The sequence below is a fragment of the Sorex araneus genome, chromosome X, assembly GCF_027595985.1.
Source record: "Sorex araneus isolate mSorAra2 chromosome X, mSorAra2.pri, whole genome shotgun sequence".
Classification (NCBI taxonomy): Eukaryota; Metazoa; Chordata; class Mammalia; order Eulipotyphla; family Soricidae; genus Sorex; species Sorex araneus.
Genome location: NC_073313.1, coordinates 308,870,630 through 308,893,362, shown reverse-complemented (window position 1 = coordinate 308,893,362; position 22,733 = coordinate 308,870,630). Strand labels below are relative to the sequence as shown.

Genomic DNA, 22,733 nt, shown 5'->3' with positions numbered 1-22,733 from the left:
AGCAGAGGAATCAAACAAGGGTTGGCTGCGTGCAAGGTGAACACCCTACCTGCTGCGCTATTGCTCCAGTGCAAGAAAATTATATAAAGTATATTATGTACAGATAATAGAAATAATTATGTTATAGGCTAATTAAAAATGTAAGAATTAAACTTCCTATGTCATACCAAAACATCAAACTTCTAAATGCTAATTTAGTATTTAGTCTTAAAAAGTAATTTGTATTCTTTCATCCTATGGTTTTCCAACTCATTTGTTTTGGTTCAGAATTGTCTGTGACATCGGGGCTGGAGTGATAGCACAGTGGGTAGGGCGTTTGCCTTGCACGTGGCCGACCCGGGTTCGATTCCCAGCACCCCATATGGTCCCCTGAGCACCGCCAGGGGTGATTCCTGAGTGCATGAGCCAGGAGTGACCCCTGTGCATCGCCGGGTGTGACCCAAAAAGCAAAAAAAAAAAAAAAAAAAAAGAGAATTGTCTGTGACATTACTTGTCACAGAAAATCACTATACAGGGTTATAACTAACCCTGGACATGTGACCATTCTCTCATTTAGCACACCCCTTCACACTCATTGACTCCCTCCAACTGTGACAATCTAATCGTGCTAACTAACCAGATACTTACATCTTTGGAATACCACTGTAGCACTGTTGTCCCATTATTCATCGATTTGCTCACTGGGCACCAGTAACGTCTCCATTGTGAGACTTGTTACTGTTTTTGGCATATTGAATATACATACCACAGGTAGCTTGCTAGGCTCTGCCATGCGAGTGGGATACTCTCGGTAGCTTGCCGGGCTCTCCGAGAGGGATGGAGGAATCGAACCCTGGTTGGCCATGTGCAAGGCAAACACCCTATTCGCTGTACTATCGGTCCAGTCAGGGATAGTATATCTTTGGAGTAGGGGAGGAAATGACAGTAACCAGAAAAAACCCATGTAACATGGAGAAGATGTGCAAACATTTCACAGGCAGTAGCCCCAGTATGAATCAATAGTTTTTCTGGTCATCATTGTTACAATGAAACAACATAGGACAAAGTGATACTCTTTAAAGGACCTGTTGTATTTGCAAATGAATGTGAATATTTTACCAAAATTGACTATATTCTAGATCATAAAAAGAATATCAGCACATTTCAAAATGTTGGGCAAAATTAGAGTATGTTCTTTGGCATTAATGAAATTAAGGTAAAATAAATAATGGCAAAGCATCTAGGGAATACAGAAATATTTGAAAACTATGTTATATCCTAAAACAACCTGTCATTCAGAAGAGTAGCATGAGAAAACGGGTCATATTTTAAATGAATGATACTGAAAATTTTGTGGGCTTCAGTTCAACTATTGTTTAGATAAAAAGGTCTCAAGATTTATTTGGCCTATAAATATCTTACCAGAAAAACAGTCACTTGCTGCATCACCTGGAAATCTTCTACAATATATCAAGATCACAATCACAAAATCCCATTAATCACCGATTTCTCGGGCGGGCTCAGTAACATCTCATTTCGTCCTTTCCCTGAGATCTTAGAAGTCCATCTCGACTCGGCCCTCCTAATGATGTTGCACTAGGGGCTCTTCAGGGTCAGGGGAATGAGATCCAGCTTGTTACTGGATTTTGCATATGAATAAACCATGGGAACCTTGCAAGGCTGTCCCATGTGAGCAGGAAACTCAGAAGATTGCCAGTTTCTCCTAGAAGGAGAAGTAGGCTAAAGATATCACTTGGCCGCCGCTTCTGAGAGCTTGCTTTTAAGTCTCTCTGGATGTTGGCCGTTGATGGGATTACACACACCTGGGTTCCTCTGCCGGTACCTTCATGCATGAGGCCTGTCCAAACATGTGGAGAGGGGCCTCCAGCATGGCTGTAGCTAGGTTCCTGTGGTCTCCGGCCACCAGGAGCTCTGCTCGGGTGGGGAGGGAAGCTGGAGCCCATCCCCTCCGAGGGACCCCAGGGAAGACAGCCAGGAGTTTGGGCAAGAGACTCTTTTACAATACAATATATCAGCAAGTGGAATTTAATAATATATGGCAAATATATTAGACAAACAAGTATAATTTATCCCAAGCATTCCAAGATTGCCTCAATTGTTTTAAATTTTATATTAGTAAATGTTTAAAATTGGTTTTAAACATTTTAAATTAATGTATTCAATAAAACTGATAAGTCTCAGCATTCATAGATTTGCTCAAGGAAGCTTTCATAAAATTATGTTTCAATCTGCTATTCAATTTTACTCCACAAACTATCCGTATAATTGGATTATTTTCAAGATACTGAGGCACAAGTTTCCTAAACAGTGCATTAATATCCAAACACCACTGGGTTTTTTCCATCCTCCCTTGACAAACACTTCCCCACCCTCTTCTCACCTGCAGGCTTTTCTTGCTTACCAGGGTTTGTGCAAGGAGGAATTATTACTTTGTCTAAGTGTGATTAGTTACTACTCTTTATGAGTCATAGTTATCAATGTAATTTTTTTTAAATTTTCTAAATTGTCTAAGATAACTAAATTTCAGAGAAACTCATGCCAGCTCTTTATATCAAACCGTCAGAAAACTTGACTTTACAACTCTTGGGCCACATCTCCATATATGATGATAAATGAATTTATCATTTATAGAAATGATAAATAGTAGTCTATGCCTGAATAAAATACATATTGCTTTAGACTCATTAATTATCATTTCCAAAAGAATCACTGAAGCCTTATGAAATAAACAGTAACACTGTTAAGCTACTAATACTACAGTATTTTATAGAATAAGAAACTTGACAACAGAAAAGTAAAGTGATTTTTTCAGAGTATTTCATAAGACAAAAGATAAAACTATGCTTTGAATTTAAATATTCACACTATAAAATCTGCATTTTAAACAACAAAAATCTCATTATCTTAACTAATCGAGGAGTCTCAGACAAGGTTGAAAGAGTTATTGTAACATCTCAGTCTCCATTACTAACTGTTATCCTGTCAATTAAACCAAGGCATAAAATGAAATAAATAGTACAAGTAATGGTATAGGAGAAAACTCTGTAGAGTGAGGGAATAAAAGGTGTAAGTAGTTTTAAAGCAAAGATAATGATAATGTATGCAGAGAGAACAGATTAAAACAGATGACTAAGGTGGGATCTTAAGAAATTTATGGACAAAGTAATAATCAAGTGAAGACCACTGTAGATTTCAGACCCATAACATCATGTATCAGTATAGTGTGAATTTTTTTTAGTAGGAGTGGCATGAGGCTGCATCTATGTCTATGTCCATTTCTGACTGTTATGTGCTTTGCCAGTGATGGGGTATTTCTTGTTTCCAGGGGTCCAAGTGGTGGAACCAGGAATTGAACCTGGAACACCTGCACTTTACTGCTTTGAAATATCTCCCATCCTGTAGACCATGTGGCTTCTTGATGTATCAAAATTATTGAAAGAACAGGACAAGAAAATTTAATTGAATTACATGTAAATTTGAACAATTGACATTCATGATAATGAGGTTTATTACCTTTTTTTTTTTTCAGAGAAACCGAACATTTCTTGGTGCTAGTATTTTCCCACCAGTATTTGGAAGTCAAGAATATAAATTTACAAATAGTACAGCGAAAAAATTATACCTTTTCTCATTTCTCGATTGATTTTAACCTACTTGAAATATTGCTATCATAGGCTCTCATTGTTTTAATTATTTTCCTGCCTTTAAGCTAATTATAACTCTAAAATATATAAAACTGATAATGGTAAATAATTTTTGCCATGAGATATACAGATAATTCTGTCAGATTAAGAATCCATTGATTTCTCTTCCAAAATTCTCCTTTACATCAAATTGTAATTTTATTATTACATTGCTGGCTACCAAAAAATACATACTGCTTTGAATTACTTTTTGAAACATTGTTAATGGATTGTTTAAATATATTTAACAAATGCAATTTTTAGAGTTATGGTTTTTACTTTCTTAAAGAAATACCATCCCATCAATCCTAAGCAATCTGATCTCAGAGCTCCATTTTTAATCACTAAACTATCCTAGTAATGTCACTAATAAAGTAATAGCTAAACTTTATTACACTGCTAGTTAGGAGAAGCAGTGTAGAAAATAACTGAGAGGTAGAAAATTACTGAAAGGATGGAAATGCCCAGATCAGACATTCTTGAAATTCTTTCAGTTGCCAGCTTCAAATAATAAGGTAACTCAGAAGAACTTGTTCCAAGTGGTTACTGATGCATGGAGAAATAAGAGATACTTGACCCTGATTTAACTTTTTCCTTTATTAAGAATGAAATGCAAATTAACTCACATATCCTTTAACTGTATTCTAATGATACATGCAAATGAACTTGCAATCCCAATATGGCAATAAAACCCCAGTACTGCTCATACTAGTCCAGTTAACCAAATATCCTTAGTTAACTCCCAAATAAAGTTCCTACACAAAACCTGCAAGCTCAACTTTTCCTTAGAAGTGCCCACACCCACACCCATACTTCAGTTCCGAGTATGTACTTAAAGATAAATATATACACTTTATCTTTATTAAATCCTTAAGCATTTTATATAATATTTCTGGCTCATTCTTGAGTTTTTAATTGATGAAGACAAAGAACCTGATGTCTGGGCTGAGGTTGCTTACTCCCCACCAACTCCATTCAATGGAATAAAATCTTATCCCACACAAATTCTTTGCCCCCTCTAGGTCCTAATAGGGCAGCAGTGACAATCTCCCAAACTGTTGATCAGGTAGAACAAAGCATTGATGAATGAGTGTCTTTGAGGAACTGGCAAGGCTGTTGCCCACACAGAGAAAGAATCACTTGGGTCCTCTTTAATTTTTCCATTCTGCCAAGACCAGCCCTCCAATAAGATAACTACATGACTAAGTCTATAACTATATTACGAACACTCTGCTAACAGAATAGCTTTGAACTAGCTCCAATCTGTGGTGTAGTGGCTGAGAAGCACTGTTCTATAATGCAAGGAACAAGCAAATCAGCACCAAAGAGTTTAGTAGCTAAAAAATGACCAAATTCAATTTACGTATGTTTGGGAATTTATATGGTTGTGAATCCTAGAATGAGTGAGGTAACCATGGTGTTATATTCTGGGCTGAAATTGGGATAGAAACTTGTGGATTGGAGGAGAAGATAGAAGGAGAGGATAATGTAAAGAATAAACCTTTGCCTTCAAATATCTGCCTTGACCTAAGATAAATTTCTCTGAATAAAAAAAAAAATGGAGAAAAGTGGGTGAGGATACTTTTGGAGATTACTCTAAATCTAGGTTATCTTCATTCCTTGAGGCTTTCATAACCTTTGCCCTGAGTCCCGTAGAGCCTCAACTGACTTTAATTCCACATACCAAGGTGACACGTATTGGAAAAACCTACCACGGTGTGTATTGGAAAAAATCTTTCTGACCATTTTGGGGAAGGCCCCTATTATAGTACAAATTTGGACACATAAATGCAACAGCAACGCTTCCCCAGGGCTTTGTGTCTGACATTCAGAGTTCATAGTTCTCACATGGTATATCAACCCATAGTCATAATTTTTCAAATATTAAATTATGTTCCTATATATAAAGATTGTCTGGGTCCTCTCAAGTACCAGGAAGGGTCTAATGTGATTTATCATAATTGTACTTCTTTTCCTCCAATAAACCCTCTTTTAGTAATTATGAAATTACAATACCTTATAAGGACTCAGTAAATAGCTATTTTTATGCTCATCTTGCATGAAACAATTATCTTATTTTATGTTTTAACCTTAATTCACCATAGATGTATTTTACCTCCCAAATAGTCATTTTCATTCTTAAAATATTTTTTTCATATATTTTTTAACGGAGCTCTGCCTGGAACTTTAAATCTTGCAGAAGAAAACTACTGAAATTCTAGCTGTATTGTTCCAACTCAGAACTTGAAATTCAGCTCCAGTATTGTGGGTGGAGCACAGAGAACATTGTTTGCTGAACCCCATGCCTTTACGGTGACTGGAATGTACTGCCTTGGTCTATGTGTGACTTTCCCTTGGGTGATTCCTGTGCTAAGTATCAGCACCTTTGTCTTCTTAAAAAATATCCCTATTTGGAGGACAACCATTTATCTTCCTTTCCTTTCTTGATGGCTAGGTTGTCTTTTTTACTCCTGCTTAAGAGTTTTGCTGACAGCCACCCGCCATGCATTCACACAACCCCTTTGAAGATGGCATAGTTAGATAATAGGACTGCCTCCTGAACTGGGGCCAGGACAAGAACAAACTCAAAACAAGGACAGCCTTCACCAGTGAAACAGAACACCGGTGAAACTCAGAGTCTGAGTTTCACTCACTCTTAGTTACCCAGAAGAATTTCTTCCGAGTAAATGAAATACTGTAGGATCTTCCTTCCTCTTAAACTGCTCCTCTGCCATACTGTTAACCAATTTATTATTTTAGAAACTTCTAACTGCTCTAAGATTTTTATGAGTTCAAAGATAATCAAATGGAAATAGGCACATTTAAATTAAAATATTTGTTAAAAGATATTTCCTATTTTTACTGTAATAAACATGCAGACAACTGAACCCATGACCTGGTCATAGACGTTTGAATCATTTAAAACTTTAGCATCAAAAAGAGGAGAAAGAGGGGCTAGAAAGACAGGAAAAGGGTTGAGGAGTTTGCCTTCCTATGAGCTGACCCTACTATGATTCCCAGAACTTCCAAGAATGACCCCTAAACATCAATAGGAATAATTCTTAAGTACATAGTACATCAGAATAAGATCTGAGCACTGGTAATTGTGCCTCCTCCCCCAAATAGAGAGATAAGGAACCCCAAAACCCCACCAGAAGATTAGAAACAAATAATTAAACTATTAATCAATTAATAGAGTGATTTTTAAAATTTGAATAAGAAGTGTTAAGTGTACTACCATTTATGTCTGTCTTTGGTAAAACTAGTCTGAGATTCAGTTTCTTCACCTGTAAAATGGAGAGTTACTATACTTACTACAATAAGATTGTTATGTGAATTACATTTGTGAAAAAAAATGTATGAAAATTCTCAACAAAAAAATCTAGGCACCTAGAATATTTTTTAAATATTGTTATAATGCTTACCAAAAATGAACTTCCTCTTTAAATTTATGAATGTTTTAATAGTCCAAGTCATTATTTCTATCACCTTCCATCTTTTAAATGGGCTGAAGGTTTATATTCACTTTATAAGTACAGACCATTATGTCTCAGCTTCCCAAGGTCACTGACATCATCTTGTTGGGAGCCCCAAACAAAGTTTTCTGGAAACACATACAACTGATACCCAAAAAGTCTTACTAATTTAAAAATCAGATATAAGATTTCCGATTTGTCTACAGAAAGCAATTTTAGTAACACAGATAATCAATCCATTCATCATGTGGTATTGAGATCATTGTTTAATAAAAATACACTTTCAAAACCCCACCATCTTCCACTTATTATTTATTTTTAAGTCAACTTTTATTTTTAGTAGAATTATGCTTCTCTACTTCCTACCAGATCTTTCCCAAGAGAGAAAGATAATAATGTTAGGATCTGAGTCACTTATTAAGCTCCTGGTCCTTCTCAGGGAGAAAGTTCAGGTGGGCAGTTATGAATCAGACAGACCTGGTTTCCAAGATCTTCCCTGGGAGAAAGAAGATCCTGGACCTGTTACTTAAGCTCTTTAGACCTTGTCCTTTCATTTAAGATGGGCGTAACACTAGCATCTGTGTTTTTAAGTATTTTGAATAGAGCCTGCCTGATTTCAGATTGAGTATTCTATAAATGTTGGGCATTGTTGTTCTATTCAAAACCAGTTTCCCAGAATACAGTGAACACCTTGATTTTAGAGTCACCCATTTTGACTCAAGGTCTGTCTCACTGTGTGCCTGGAAACAGTACCATCATCTTGGTTTAGCCTATAGAATGTTCCAGCTTGAAGAAGGCTGCTCAACTAACATTTTGATGTCGAATGTGCTTTGCTACTTGACTATGCCTCACTTGGAAGCTCACTAGAAATTTAGTGAGGAAAAAAATAAATTAAGAAAAAAAACCATGCACAGATGAAACAACACATAGCCATTTAATCATAGAAGTGACTAGTATTGGTGGTCATCTCTTTGATTGTCTCTTGGTTTATGGTCCAATTAGCAATTATCAGTATCTGATATTCTAAAAGGAAGCCATTTGTATGCACCGCTATTTTTTTTTTCAGGAGGAATTAGAAATTAGAAGCTTGACAGAGTTTAATTAGAAAGCAAAACTATAAGTAACCCCCTTTTTAAAAGACTGTGTGTGTATGTGTGTGTGTGTGTGTGTGTGTGTGTGTGTGTGTGTGTATAAAATATACTTTCAAAAACTTTACACAGGCAGAATGTACTGACCCTATGCCAAGCTGTTTTCACTTGGGTACCTCGGATGGGGTTAGGTCAAGTCTTCCTCCCTACCCCAATCAGAGCCCCGGCAGTCAAAAACCTCCAGAACCCAATGCCACCATGCTCAAGGCCACTCTCCACATGCTCAGATGAGCCTCTCCCAAGATGGAACCAGCAAAAAACCCAGGTATGCAGGAACCTGTGACTCAAATCTCCATCTCCACGACTGCTCAGATTGGGACTGGGCCTCCTCCCCCAGATCCCCAGTTTTCCATGTAATCTCATCAACGGCCAAGACCCAGAGACTATAAACCAAAGCTCCCGGAAGAGAGCACCGAAAAATATCCTGGAGTGATCTCTTATACTCTAGCCCACTTACGTACCAAAAGTAGCACACATTTGTTTAGTTTTAACATACTTGCTTGTATTCTCTTTTTTTTTTTTTTTGGCTTTTTGGGTCACACCTGGCAATGCACAGGGGTTACTCCTGGCTCTGCACTCAGGAATTACCCTTGGCCGTGCTCAGGGGACCATATGGGATGCTGGGATTTGAACCCGGGTCGGCAGCGTGCAAGGCAAACGCCCTACCCGCTGTGCTAACTCTCCAGCCCCATTTGCTTGTATTCTCTTATGTATAGGTTTAAATGGCTCGAAATGAAATACAACAACCTTCACATACTTCCCTTTTATTGTGGTAGGAAGGTGCTCAGTGGTGGGATTGGTGTTTGAATATTATTTGTAATAAACTATTGTGAACAACTTTTATGAAAATAAAATATATGAAAAATTTCAAAAAAAGAAAAAAACTTTAGACAACACCAAATATTTTAACTAACTTTATTTAAACATGTTTATTTTTCCTAATTCCTAATTTTGAAGTTATGAAATATATTAGAAACTATTTTATGTAAAATATAAATCAAAACTAATTTTAGTTAATATTTATAAGCTAAGGACGAATCACTTTAATGGTGAAAGAGATATATATAAAGAAATTACAAGCTGGGGCATTTAACTCCATCAAATGTTTCCTACTTAAGAGAAAATTTTTTTCTTTTTCATAAAGTTACCCTTTCTGTGACATACAGAGGCAGATCTTTATTGCCTCTACATGTTGTTCCTTTGGGGAAAATTTATTGTTTCTTTGGGAATAAACCATGATTAAAATAATGCACCTAGGTAACTGTCACAAGTCGGAAAATGCAATAAATAGGGATAATGACAGAAATACATAAGCTATATGAAAAACTGAATTTGATATGCCAAAACCAGTAACAACAAGTGTCACAATGGAGATGTTACTGATGCCTGCTCGAGCAAGTTGATGAGAAAGGGGATGACGGTGATACAGTGACAGTGATATGAAAAACCTGGATCCATATATCTAGGTCTGATCTCTATTGCCAATGAATGCTGGAGATATAGTTGATCAGCATCCTTGTTACTCATGATTATGTTTTTCCAGGTTGTCTGTGTCTGTTTCATCTACTCTTCCACCTCTATTGATCTCTACCCAATATCCTCTATTTTGTTCCTCTGCTCTTCATAAAACTCTCAGGTGTCTACTAATTATAATTTACATAGCACTGTAGCACTGTTGTCCCATTATTAATCTATTTGCTAGAGCAGGCACCAGTAGCGTCTCCATTGTGAGACTTGTTTTTACTATTTTTGGCATATCAAATACACCACAGGTAGATTGCCAGGCTCTGCCGTGCAGGTGGGATACTCTTGGTAGCTTTCTGGGTTCTCCAAGAGGGAAAGAGGAATCGAATTCAGGTCAGCCACATGCAAGGCAAAAATACCTTATCCACTGTGCTATCGCTCCAGCCCATAATTTACATAATCAAGTAAACTTATGTCTTTTCTCCTGAGAACAAGTATTTTTGTCAAAATCATTATGCATTATGCAATTAGATAAAGCTTTCACTTATAAACAAATATTAAACTAAGAATTTTCATATGTCATTTAATCCCATGATCATTCCTTTAGGTAGGTGAATTATTATCTTATTTCTTTATTTAGCAAATTTTTGATCTTGAGAAGATAATGAAGTTGCTCAAGATTCCATAGCTACAAGAACTGTTTGACTTAAGAGCATGAGTTCAGAATTACGTTGATTAAAAAAGGTCACAATAATTGTAATATCTGTCTGGCATGTGAATTTCACTGTCACTGTCATCCCATTGTTCATTGATTTGTTTGAATGGGCACCAGTAACATTTCCATTGTAAGACTTATTGTTACTGTTTTTGGCATATAGAATGTGCCACAGGTACCTTGCCAGGCTCTGCTGTGCGGGCGAGATACTCTCGGTAGCTTGTTGGGATTTCCGAGAGGGACAGAGGAATCAAACCCACTGTGCTACCACTCCAGTCCTAGGCATGTGAATCATGAACATTTATTTTGGAGTCTGGTTGGATGGCATCAAATCTACAGGCTCAAACCAACACTCTAGGCTGAAGACCTGAAGACCTGTCATGTACCTGCCATAGTAAACATTTCTTAACAGGAATGGTAATTTTATCTCTGACTTTAGGTGGTAATCCCAAGCCAACCTCATAATTTTTAGAAGAGAAGGGGAGGGGAGGGAAGGGAAGGGAAGGGGAAGGGAGGGAAGGGAAGGAGAAGGGAGGAAAGGGAAGGGAAGGGGAAGGGAGGGAGGGGGAGGGGAGAAGAAGAGCAAAAGTATACAGCCTATCTGAGAGAGAAAATTAGGAAAGAAGCATAATAATATGCACTACATGCATCACAACTTCTTCTTTACGACCTGTTCTTTTCTCCAGCCAATGCTTCTTTCAGAATTCCTAGGGATGATGTGTACGTCATTTGCTCTAGACCACATTTATCATATTATAAACAGTAGAAAGCATGCAAAACCTTTTGTGTGGAAAGTCACTGTGCAAGATAATGAAAAAAACTACTCAACTTCAGAATTCACCCAAGGTCCATCGAGCAAGCCATATGAACAGGTTTGAAAAAGTAAAAAGCAAAACAAATGATATACAGAAGGAGATTAAGATTTTCTGGCCTTATGCCCAGCATTTGGGGGTTGAAGATGAGAGGACAAATCTTGTCACAGCTTAGAATATGGAATGTTCAGTGGACCTGACCCCAGAGAGGCTATTCCCTAGAAACAGAGGAAAAGAACCTGATCTCCCTGAACACTCAAGGCAGACATGTTCTGCTGTACTGCTTGGTGTTTATCAGAAAAACTGAACATGTGAAACCCAAGCGCATTCCCCAGGCACTCTCAACCAATCCTGCAAGTGGGCAGCAGCTGATGGAATGAAGAGCAGATCACTTTGCATTTTGAAACAAAGAGGCCCTGTCCACCATAAGCTCTTTAAGTCTATCTAAGCTAGCAGTAGCTTCATCCTACCCTGTCTTTCAGGCAGGAGGTCCAGAGCCATTTTCCATACTTGGGCAGACTGGCCAGTGTTTATTTTAATAACCTCTGGGAAACACTCCTTTTTGGCATCTAGCAATTTAAGGGGCAAGTTCCCATGCTGAAATGCCAACAACCCCAAATGTTACCAGTGTCTCTGAGAATAACAGATGTTTGGAAATGATGCTGACCACTCTAAGAAGGAACCCTTTGCAATTTGGACTTCTGTTATATCGAGTTCAGGCAGGGATATGGACACTTTTCTCTTTCTCAGGAACCAGCGATGTAGGTGGCTTTGGAAAGGTAACTTCTGTGACCCTTCTCTGTCTCCCAGTCTCTCTCTGCAGCTTGAGGATTATGACTCACTGTCTCCAGTCTCCTGGGACACATTTTTTAAATCCATGACTTTGATTGCGTGTTTCTTTAAATACATTTAAAAAAAAAAACAAGGAGATCTCTATGTGTTACAATTAGGTTACCTCTTTAAAAATTTGTATTACTTGGTGCTGGGGCATAGCCAGTGGTGCTCAGAGGTTAATCTTGGCTCTGCAATCAGGAATCACTCCTGACTGACTCAAGGGATCATAAGTAGTGCTGAGGATTGAACCTTGGTTGGCCTCGTGCAAGGCAAACATCTTGCTCTGGCCTCAATGAGGCTCTCGGTTTTGAACTAGTTACTGTTATTTGATAGTAAATATTTTTTATTAAAAATCAAAATATTTCAGAAACCTCAATATGACCTTACACTCCAGATTCAGAGGGAATACAGGTGTTCACATCTGAATAGCAATTCTCTAACACTGCAGCAGCGGGAACATGAGTATGAATGTCACTTGCAAGGTATCAATGTGGGAACGTCATATGATTCTTTTCAGTTACAGTCATCGTAAAGGGTAGCAAAGGACAAGTCCCCATCTTTTGGGGAAGGTGACTCTGAAGCAGCACCAGGTAGGACTGTACTGTTGTTACGTTGTTCATCGATTTGCTTGAGAGGGTACCAGTAATGTCTCCATTGTGAGACTTGTTGTTACTGTTTTTGGCATATCGAATACGCCACGGGTAGCTTGCCAGGCTCTGCTGCGCGGGTGGGATACTCCCAAGAGTTTCCCGGCTCTCCAAGAAGGACAGAGGAATTGAACCCAGGTCAGCCTCGTGCAAGGCAAACGCCCTACCCGCTCCAGTCCTGAAGCAGCACCAGGTAGCATTTCAGAATCCTGTTTTTTGTTATCTGGAGTAAGAATGCCTGGCATTCCCTTTAAGATCCTTTTTAGCTTTCAAATATTTTCTCACATCAACATTTATAGTTTAGTATGTGCAGCGCACTAGAATATCTAAGAGGATAACTGATCAAAGCCACTAATCAAAAAAGGGTGATGCCAATTAATAAGTCAATCAAATTATAAATAAACCAAGAAATCTTCTCTGCCTTCTGGTTGAGTTCTGAGACTGAAGTGGTGTAGGGTTCACTGATGAGGAAGGGGAACATTTGATCAGTTTTATTTAAGAGGATCAAATCAAGTTTAGGGAAAACACATACATCGGAAAAGAATCTTTTTTTTTTGCTTTTTTTGGGTCACACCTGGCGATGCTCATGGGTTACTCCTGGCTCTGCACTCAGGAATTACCCCTGGTGGTGCTCAGGGGACCATGTGGGATGCTGGGAATCGAACCCGAATCGGCGCGTGCAAGGCAAACGCCCTACCCGCTGTGCTATCACTCCAGCCCCGGAAAAGAATCTTTTAAGATGCATTGGGTTAAATCAGTTGGGGATAGAGATTTTAAAAAGAGCAACTAGAAAAACATTTTGTCTAATGGACTATTTTAGATCGGTTCTTTGGCACATGAAATAGCACTGGGGAAAGGGGGTAAGAATGTGTTAATCTATGGGTTCCCAGAAGAAATTAAAAAGGGAGAGAAATAGAAAGGGAGAAAGAATTATAGTCTTCTAGCAAAGTTAATGAGCTAGAGTGTAAAATTCAAGGTCAAATTTGGGCCAGATGAAAATGAAAAAATAAATTGTGAAATAGTTTCAGAGCCTAGGGGAAAATATCAAACCCTACAATACCCATCTAATAAATTCCCTTTATTTAAGTCACTGCTATTGATGCCTGTTTATTGCTTATTTCTAAAATTTCTTTTTTAAAATAACCCAATCATTAAGAAGACTATAAACCCATTGTTCACAGATTAATCCCATACTATATATGGAATCTATCTTGCATTGTTACTGATCAGTATAGCAATGATATGACACACTTTACCTCTCAGATATATACAATTGCACAATGATGATCAAAATCAGTGTTTTCACACAGGAGAGAGGAGAATCATTTTTCAGGGTCAACGACTTCCTCTAGAGGCTTAGGCAAAGTGGCCTTATTCACAAACACAGGGGATTTAGTTAAGGACATTTCTAGGACTCTCCCCCAAATGGTAACTTGATTTTGAGCTGCACACACAGTAAAAGTAAATTATTGATTAATTAAATTTATATACCAATTAATTATATGGTTACTCAGTAATTCTTAGTGAATTACTCTTTGGGTGGCTAAAGAGAATAAGTTGCAGGATTTTATCTACAAAGAATTTGGCAGTGTGTAAGCTTGTCCGTAGTCCTCCAAAATATTACCTGGCCTCTTAGATAAGCATACCTAAGAGTTCCCAGAACAGTGAATTCAAAGACTCTCTTTGAGCTCCGAAAAGTCTTTTGTCTCACGAGGAAGATAAACTCTGGAAAATACACAGCCTTGTGGATCGGAAAGCTATTTTCTCTGGAGCAGAGGGCTGTGGGACTTGTGATGGTCCCTGATGTGTCTGTGCTCAGCAGACCATCGCGACCGAGTTGCAGAGGCGTCTTCCTCACTTTCCTCTCCAGACTCATACTCCTCACTTACTGCATGGAAGAGTGGTCTGGGCCTTATAGCCACTCTTCTATCTCCAACGTGCTCTTCATGGCTTGTATTTCTTCGATAGCCAAAGCTGGGTGGTTTCTCTCTTCTGTGTAAACTCCTCATTGGAATGATTTCTTGTGTCAGTTGATTTACTTGATGTGACTCTGTCTGAGAGTGTGGGTTGAACATCATGGACAGGAATTCTGAATCACTGCTTTCATTATCTAAGGAAACATGACAAGGAAAAGAAATAACAGGGTTTGAGATGAGTCAGAACCTAATACCAAGACAGCAAGAGTTCATAGTGAAGTAGACTGCCTTCTGAGGTTCTAATTCTTAGACTCAACTTATTTAGTTAGTTAGTTAGTTAGTTTTGGGGTCACACCAAATGGTGATCAGAACTCACTCCTGGCAGGACTCGAGGAATTCTTAAAGATGTCAAGGATTCAACCCAGGATGGCTGCTTACAAGACAAGCTGTTGTACTATTGCTTCGGTCCCAGACTCAGCTTTCTTAATGGCTTGTGATGTTTCTATTTCAAAGAAGGGACAGAAAAGAAGCTGCAGCCTTTGAGTAAGTAAAGTAGTAACAACTCACTGTAGGCATTCAGTCATACAGCACAAAGATACTTGACTTTTGTTAAGACCAATGTTAAAACAAATGTCACATGGTATTGTAATAAGTATATGGTTTATTTTTTTAGTTTTGGTTTTAATTAGTATATATCTGAAAACGTTAAACCTGATTTTCCTTCTCTTCACATCAAAATAACCAGGTTTGAAGATATAGAGAAAAGATTGCACAACAGCAAAAAGTAGTGTTTAGTAGAAAACCTAGACTAGATGGTTTCCTCTCAAAGAAGATATGAGCATATTGTTGAGGCATTAAAATGACAGTAATAATAATGGTAACACCTATTTATTGAAAAGTATGTACCTGTCATTGTGTTGATCACTTACCACCTACCTAATTTGCCTTTAGATCCATAGAAAAAGCTTTCAGGGGCTGGAATGATAGCCCAGCAGGTAGGGAGTTTGCCTTGCATGTTGCCAATAATCTGGATTTGATTCCCAGCATGCCATATGGTCTCCCAAGCACCACCAGGAGGAATTCCTGATTGCAGAGCCAGGAGGAACCCCTGAGCATCACTAGGTGTGACCCAAAAAGCTTAAAATAAAAAAAAAAGCTTTCAAAATGAATACCATTGTGATACTCATTTAATAAGTAGCACTGTAGCACTGTAATCCCTTTGTTCATTGATTTCCTCAAGCGGGCACTAGTAATGTCTCCATTGTGAGACTCGTTACTGTTTTTGGCATATCGAATACACCTCTCGGTTGCTTGCTGGGCTTTCCCAGAGGGAATCTAATAAGTAAAGACTAAAAATGAAAGAAAAAGGAGTTGAGGAAAATCATTAGTTAACTACGGAATATCTCCCCTAGATGACCTAACTTGTAGCCAGGACACTGTTCTTTCACTTTTTCACTTCTCTTCAAAGGAATATTTTCACAAATTTTATTGTTTCTATTTCCTCAAAGTTTTAACCTTATGCCTTTATCTTGCCTTTAAATATACCTACAAGAATTTGAATATTTTTAGAATTCTATATTTAACTTTAAGACTTGGGTTCTGTCTGTGCCTCTGCCAAGTCCCCCTGCCCCATTTACCACTTTTTCCTTAAAACAAAAAAGCAAAATATTTTTTAAAAATTGAAACAAAACTTCACAAGTAGAACTAAAGTGCCCAAAGATTTAGCTTAATAAAAATGTGTTTAAAATGTGTGATGTCAGAAACTCTTAAAATACCCTATTGAATCACGTTTTTTAATAATGTGACTAATGTATTCTTATAAGGTGGTTTGGAAATTGGAAGTGGTAAAGTGGTAGAGAGAATCAACTGTTTTGAATAAAGATAGCATTTAAATAGTTGCCTATTTTGTTAACTACTTCCCGTTAATTTGTGCTTCAGGATCTGGCCTGGGACCAGAGTTCCCCCTGCTACTCTGGTCCCGGAAACATTACCTGAGAAAACAATGGCCTAATGTTTCTGCCGGGCTGGAACAATAGCACAGCCAGTAGGGCGTTTGCCTTGCACAAGGCCATCCCAGGTTCAATTCCTCCACCCCTCTCAGAGAGCCGGGCAAGCTACCAAGAGTATATCCCGCCCACACAGCAGAGCATAGCAAGCTACCCATGGCGTATTCAATATGCCAAAAACAGTAACAACAAGTCTCACAATGGAGACATTACTGGTGCCTGCTTGAGCAAATCGATGAGCAATGGGATGACAGTGACAGTGACAGTGAATGTTTCTGCCCTCAAAGTTATACCTTTCTCTTACCACCCCACCCCTACCCCCCACTCCCAAGAGAATTCTGGTTTTTAGCCAGTCCTTCTGAGCTTACTCTCCTGACAGCAGAGAGAGTCAAGTCTTAGTTTCTTGATCATTGAAAAGTGAGTTTAAAGAGACTCTCCAAACAATAATAGTGAGTTTTGTTGAAATATTGTATGCAATCAAAGTGAAAGTAAAGTGAAATTTATTAGTTACACAGGCGGGGGGGCTGAGGGTGGGGGGGCTAGGAGCGTGGGGGGGTTAGGGGTGTGGGGGTGCGGGGTGGAGCTATACTGGGATTCTTGGTGGTGGAATATGTGCACTGGTGAAGGGATGGGTATTCGAGCATTGTATAACTGAGATTTAAACCTGAAAACTTTGTAACTTTCCACATGGTGACTCAATAAAAAAATTTAAAAAAAAAAAACGCTAGGAAGAAAATGGACCAATTGACTGACTTGAAGGCCTCACCCAACTTAATTCACTAAATCTGTCCAAAATGGGAGGAAAAGTTGACTGAAAATTAGAAGGAGGAAGGAGGGAGGAAGAGTTTTGCCCATTTGTACAATCTTTCTCTAGATCAGCACCCAGACAGGGCATTTCCAGGGACTGCTCAATGAAGACCTCTGCAGCAAAATTGGGTTTTGTTATCTCCTACCTGAACAGCACCTCAGTTTTTGGACTGGGTGAAAAAGAAACAGGGAAACTACTTCTGTTGGATAGGGCAGAATCTAAATGGTGAAACTCGGATAGATCTCCAGTAACCCTTTCCCACTCCAAAATGGATTTGTTTTATAGAGGCAAAATATATGAAACAAAAGATTTGCTATTGGGGGACCTCATTCCTGGCAGTGCTGGGTGGGGGGACTTATAGGATGCCAGGGAGTGAACCCAGGTCAATCTTGTGCAAGATAACTCAATCCAGCCCCAAATTTTATTTGATCTGTTTTATTTTTTAATAGAGGCATTGTAGTTTACCATAATATTAATTTTATTGTTTTATACTTGCAGTACTGCTACATTGCATACCTCACACCAATTATCTCTTCTCCCATTATCCCAAGGTGTCTTCCCCACCACCCACCATCATTTAGTGTGTTCAGTTCATGATTTTAAGACCATAGCCCAAGGTTTGCTTTCATTAGGCATGGCAGAATCCCTTGGGGAGTTGTTTATTTGTTTGTTTATTTTTTTTCAAACACAGATAACATTATTTAGCACCAGTGATAGAATTCAGGACCTTTAGCACATGCTGGGTTTGTGCTGTAAAATTTAAACATTTTCGACAGCTTTACTTTTAAATATTAAGTAATTTACATTTGGAGTGACATCATTGACATGCCACCTACAGAATATTTTCATTTTTCCCAAGTCACGTGGTTTGTAAGAAGTCTTGGGGCACAGAAGTGCCCTGAGGGGAGGCCTCTGCTACAGCACCAAGTAAGCCCTGCATACAACACCAAATACGCTTATTGCAACAGCTAGAATAAGCAATCTCCAGGCACCAGAAGACAAGGAGTGGATGAGGAAGGAGTGTAATCTCCAAGTCACAGCCATGTTAGTTAGTTCTTCTGGTGGAGGAACATGCACACTATTTTCTCTTCTTTAGACCCCTGGCCATTCCCTAATTTTCCTGGCACAGAAAGAGGGCAAATTTGGAGAAAAAGTAAATTCAAACAACTGTGCCCAGACAAACATCAAAGACTGCCTCAATCTAACCTTGAATATCCTTTTAAACCCATTAGGAATAATAGATAAAAAAATGAAGTTTGTTAAGGGTTTGTTCTAAAAGTTACCTGTGAGAAGGGCAGTTAGGATAGAGAAGAGACCAATATAACAATAATAGAAATGATCACTCTGGACAAGAACTGAGTATTGAAAGTCGTAAAGGGATATCATAAACTTTCAATATCTGTATTGCAAAGCATAATGCCCAAAAGGAAAGAGAGAGAGAGAGAGAGAGAGAGAGAGAGAGAGACAGACAGACAGACAGACAGACAGACAGACATAGACAGAAACAAAGACAGAGATAGAGACAGAGAGAGAGAGAGAGAGAAGGGAAGTGCCTGCCATAGAAACAGGCAAGAGAAATGGGGATATAGAGGGAATCTGAAGACATTGGAGGTGGGAAATGTACATTGGTGAAGGGATGGGTGTTGGAACATTATATGACTGAAATTCAACCATGAACAACTTTGTAATTGTATACCTCATTGCTATTCAATTTTAAAGAAATTTAAGTTACCTGTGAATTCACCAATTCTCTCATCTCTTCTTGATAACTGAGGATTGCTATAGGGGAAGGAGAGGTAGCGGATGTTTTTGGGACCAGTCTGTGAGTAACAAGTAGAAATGAAAAGCAGAGTCAGGTTACTGCAATTTATAGCATGACAAGACATTTAAATGAGTGAAGGACACAGACCAACAGTGCGATGTCTTGTTCAGATTTTAGATTTTCGGTTACTTTTGTTTAAATAAAGTGAATGTTTATGCATTTGCTTCCTTTCCCTCTTTCGATAGAATAAACCATTAGCTAAAAATTGCTCTCAGATTAGGGTCCACTCCAGATCACTCTTCCATCCAGAAGTCCCAGGAAGATTGATTTGATGTGGCCCCAAAAATGCAGTGCAATATAGGTTATAGGAGGGTGTGACCCAAGACTTGTGGCGAGATCAAATCCCCTTATACTTGCCTGTGTGAGAAACTTCCTAGGAACCACTTGCCTGGTCCATGGAATTTCCACAGTTCCTGACCACCAGAGTCTGCTCTAGACTTAGCCAAGAAGCATTGTCCATTTATAACCAACCTGAAGGATAGTTTGCTGCTATATGCTCCATGAGAAAAATGTCTCTTATTTCTAAGCCTCCAACTCAAAGACTTTTTTTTTTAAAAAAAAAGACTTTGTCCTGCACCTTCCCTTAGTTTTTTTTGTATTTAGCTGGAAGCCAGTCTTTATTTAAATGGAGATAGTGTGGAGCTGAGTAAACTGTCTCTGGACTGACCCATCTTACCGGCTTTCCCCAGGGCAAGCTGTGGCCCTTCCTCATACTCTCTCGTAAAGTGTTCTGGCGTCGAATCAGAATCTCTTTCGCTTGCTTCTCACTTGTTTGTGGCTTGAGGTTGTATTTGTTGTAAGATAGTGTCTGTAGAAAGAATGGAATGTCAACTATGCAAGAGCAGTACCCATGCAAGGCCAGAGAAAGCTCACGAATTAAAAGTGCTGAGGTACATGGCTATCAGAGGTCATCTGACAACTTCCCTCAGTTAGAGAAAAGCACACTGGAACCCTTGAAAGAGGTCTTTGACAGACCTCCCCCCACCCCAAATCAGGACAGATCTGTGGTGGCACTACTGCCTCGTACTGATAGAGCAAAGTCCTCCATCTGGGCACTTTCAGTTGTTCCCTAGAGGTCCTTTTCTAAGACACTTGGCTTATGTCATGGACCATCATAGACAGATTGCCTGCAAAGCACCATAGTGGAAGATCTTTTCCTCCCCCCTCCCTATTTTTCCATTCAGAGTTCACTAGCGAATGCTCTGTTACTCCTCAGCCAGTAGATCCCATTAGATTATAGTATCAGGACTCTTCCTGGTTAATAAATCTTTCATTATTCAATTAAGCAGAAACAGATCTAAAGTTCTGTGTGATTGATATTACAGAATAAAAAAAAAACATATGCATTAGAATTCTGGTCTTCAAAGGTGCACTGTACTGAAAGATACAAGGATGTTCCTCCAGGAAGAGAGAACTTATGTGATAAGACATGAAATAACTTAACAGGGAGTCAGGAATTGCCGCTGGAGCAAAGCTAGAAATTTCTTATCAAAGTAGAATGAAGTTTTCTGCTACAGTGTGAAGAGAAATAAAACAAGAGGATAAGAAGGAATCGGAGGCAAGTCTTGGACAAGTAGGGACAATGCCTCCATAGTATGCATAAGGTAATCCTTGTTATGAAAAAAAAATGCAACTCTTATTATTAAGTTTCTTATTATTTAATAAAAATTGCAAAAGAGATTATACATAAATTGTTTGATCAGTACATGACAAGGATAAATTTCCTGTCAGGAGAGGAGAGGATAGCTCTAGGAGCAGAGTCTCCTTGGTGGTTTCCTGTGTCTCACTTGTGTTTTTGCATATGTTTTTCCCTGTAAGTCTGTTTGTGACTGTGAGGACTGTGACTGTGACTTTTACTAGACTAGCTGCCGCTCTATGAACCAGGAAACTCAATGCTATTTATCAAAGGCAGAAAGAGATAGTCTTACTGAAACTGTTTCACTTGGAATGATTTGAAAGCTGTCATATTTCTTTTAAGTGTGCTGTGACTGATGATTACTTATAGTCTGTCAGCAGGTGCAAAGCCTTTCACTGACATTTCTGAAACCGGAAGCTAAGACTGAGTTACCGAAGTCTCAAGACATGGAAGGAGCACTGGTAAGTGGTTTGAAGACCCAAGTTTTTGACTTGGATTGGTTTTGTAACCTTCAATAAGTCAGATTAATCAACTTTCCCAACTTCAGCAGAACTTGAGGTCTTTTACCTAAATATTCCATTTGAACACAGAATTGGTGGGGAACAATTGAACCCTCCCACTTTAGAGGGGCAGTAGAAATTGGAGAGGTTAGGTCAAACCCAACAATGCTCAGAGTTTACCCCTGTCTCTGTGCTCAGAGATCACTCTTAGAAGTACTCAAGGGACAATGTGCAGAGCTGGTGATCAAACCAGGGTTGATCACATGCAAGGTGACCTATACTTATAAGGTGACCTAATCTCCTATACTATCTCTCTAGTCTACTGAATGCTCACACTTGAAAAAAAAAACAACTCTTACTTAGTGAATGTAAGGTTGAATAAAATTTACTAAATCAAAGTTTCAGTGGAATGTAACCTGCCTCCAGAAATGATCTTACTCTGTATTTTGGTCAAGTTCTCAAGTATTGATATAGACCATATACCTTTTAACAAAAATGAAAAATAATATACCTAATTTATCTCCTATTATTTAAGCCTTTGGCATTATAGTTTTAATATGCTAATCTAAATGATCTGTTTGCTAGGCTCTATTATTGCAGTCAATAAGAATTAGACAACTGGTTCCCAATATCCAGCCATTGATAGACATCTTGGTGCCATCTTCTATCTGCAGCTAACTGCTGAACTCCACACCTGACCTTCTCTGGAGAGAGGCAGACGAGACCTGCTGGTTCTGGAAAGCACTAGACCGCTGAACTAGGACAGCCTGACCCCTAGGGTCAAGAATTGGATTTGCACTTCTTTATATACCGCAGATTCCAACCTGGTAGCAAAAACTATCAGTAAGCGCTCTGTTCTTCATTCTAAGACAAGAAAAATTTTTCATCAAGAAGACTGTACTAGAGAACATAATATAAACAAGAATCTTTGCTGAGGGACTGGTTCCAAAGACAGGCACATATCTGGTGGTTTATGCATACCCTTTTTCGGACTTGATACATGTTATTTGTTAGAATTTCCCTCATGGACTCCACATCTTCTGGGGAAAGCCTTTTGATTCTTTGTATTCGTTGGGCCCTGGGAACAGAGAAAAGTCAAGCGTTATTCTTCCACCTTGTCAAGAATGACACAAGAGGATCAATATACTTAAATTCTAAGTTCCCAAATCCCTGTGTTTACACAAACCTCACTATTTAAAAAAAAATTCATATGAAATGTCAGTATGGGTGTCTCTTGTTTTTGGAGGGTTGCTACCCAGGGATTAT

General features: G+C 38.6%; 1 protein-coding gene across 1 annotated transcript in view; it reads right to left on the bottom strand.

Annotated features, from left to right (window-relative positions):
• Positions 1-14,016: 14,016 nt before the first annotated feature.
• SLC9A4 (solute carrier family 9 member A4) overlaps positions 14,017-22,733 on the bottom strand; it is a 58,500-nt gene continuing 49,783 nt past the window's right edge. Inside the window, exons 9-12 of the mRNA XM_004617919.2 lie at positions 22,449-22,545; positions 20,008-20,139; positions 19,242-19,329; positions 14,017-14,889 (exon numbers count right to left, since the gene is read on the bottom strand). Of these exons, the coding sequence (XP_004617976.2) occupies positions 14,537-14,889; positions 19,242-19,329; positions 20,008-20,139; positions 22,449-22,545 (670 nt within the window). The 3' untranslated portion in view covers positions 14,017-14,536. The remainder of the gene's footprint in view (positions 14,890-19,241; positions 19,330-20,007; positions 20,140-22,448; positions 22,546-22,733) is intronic.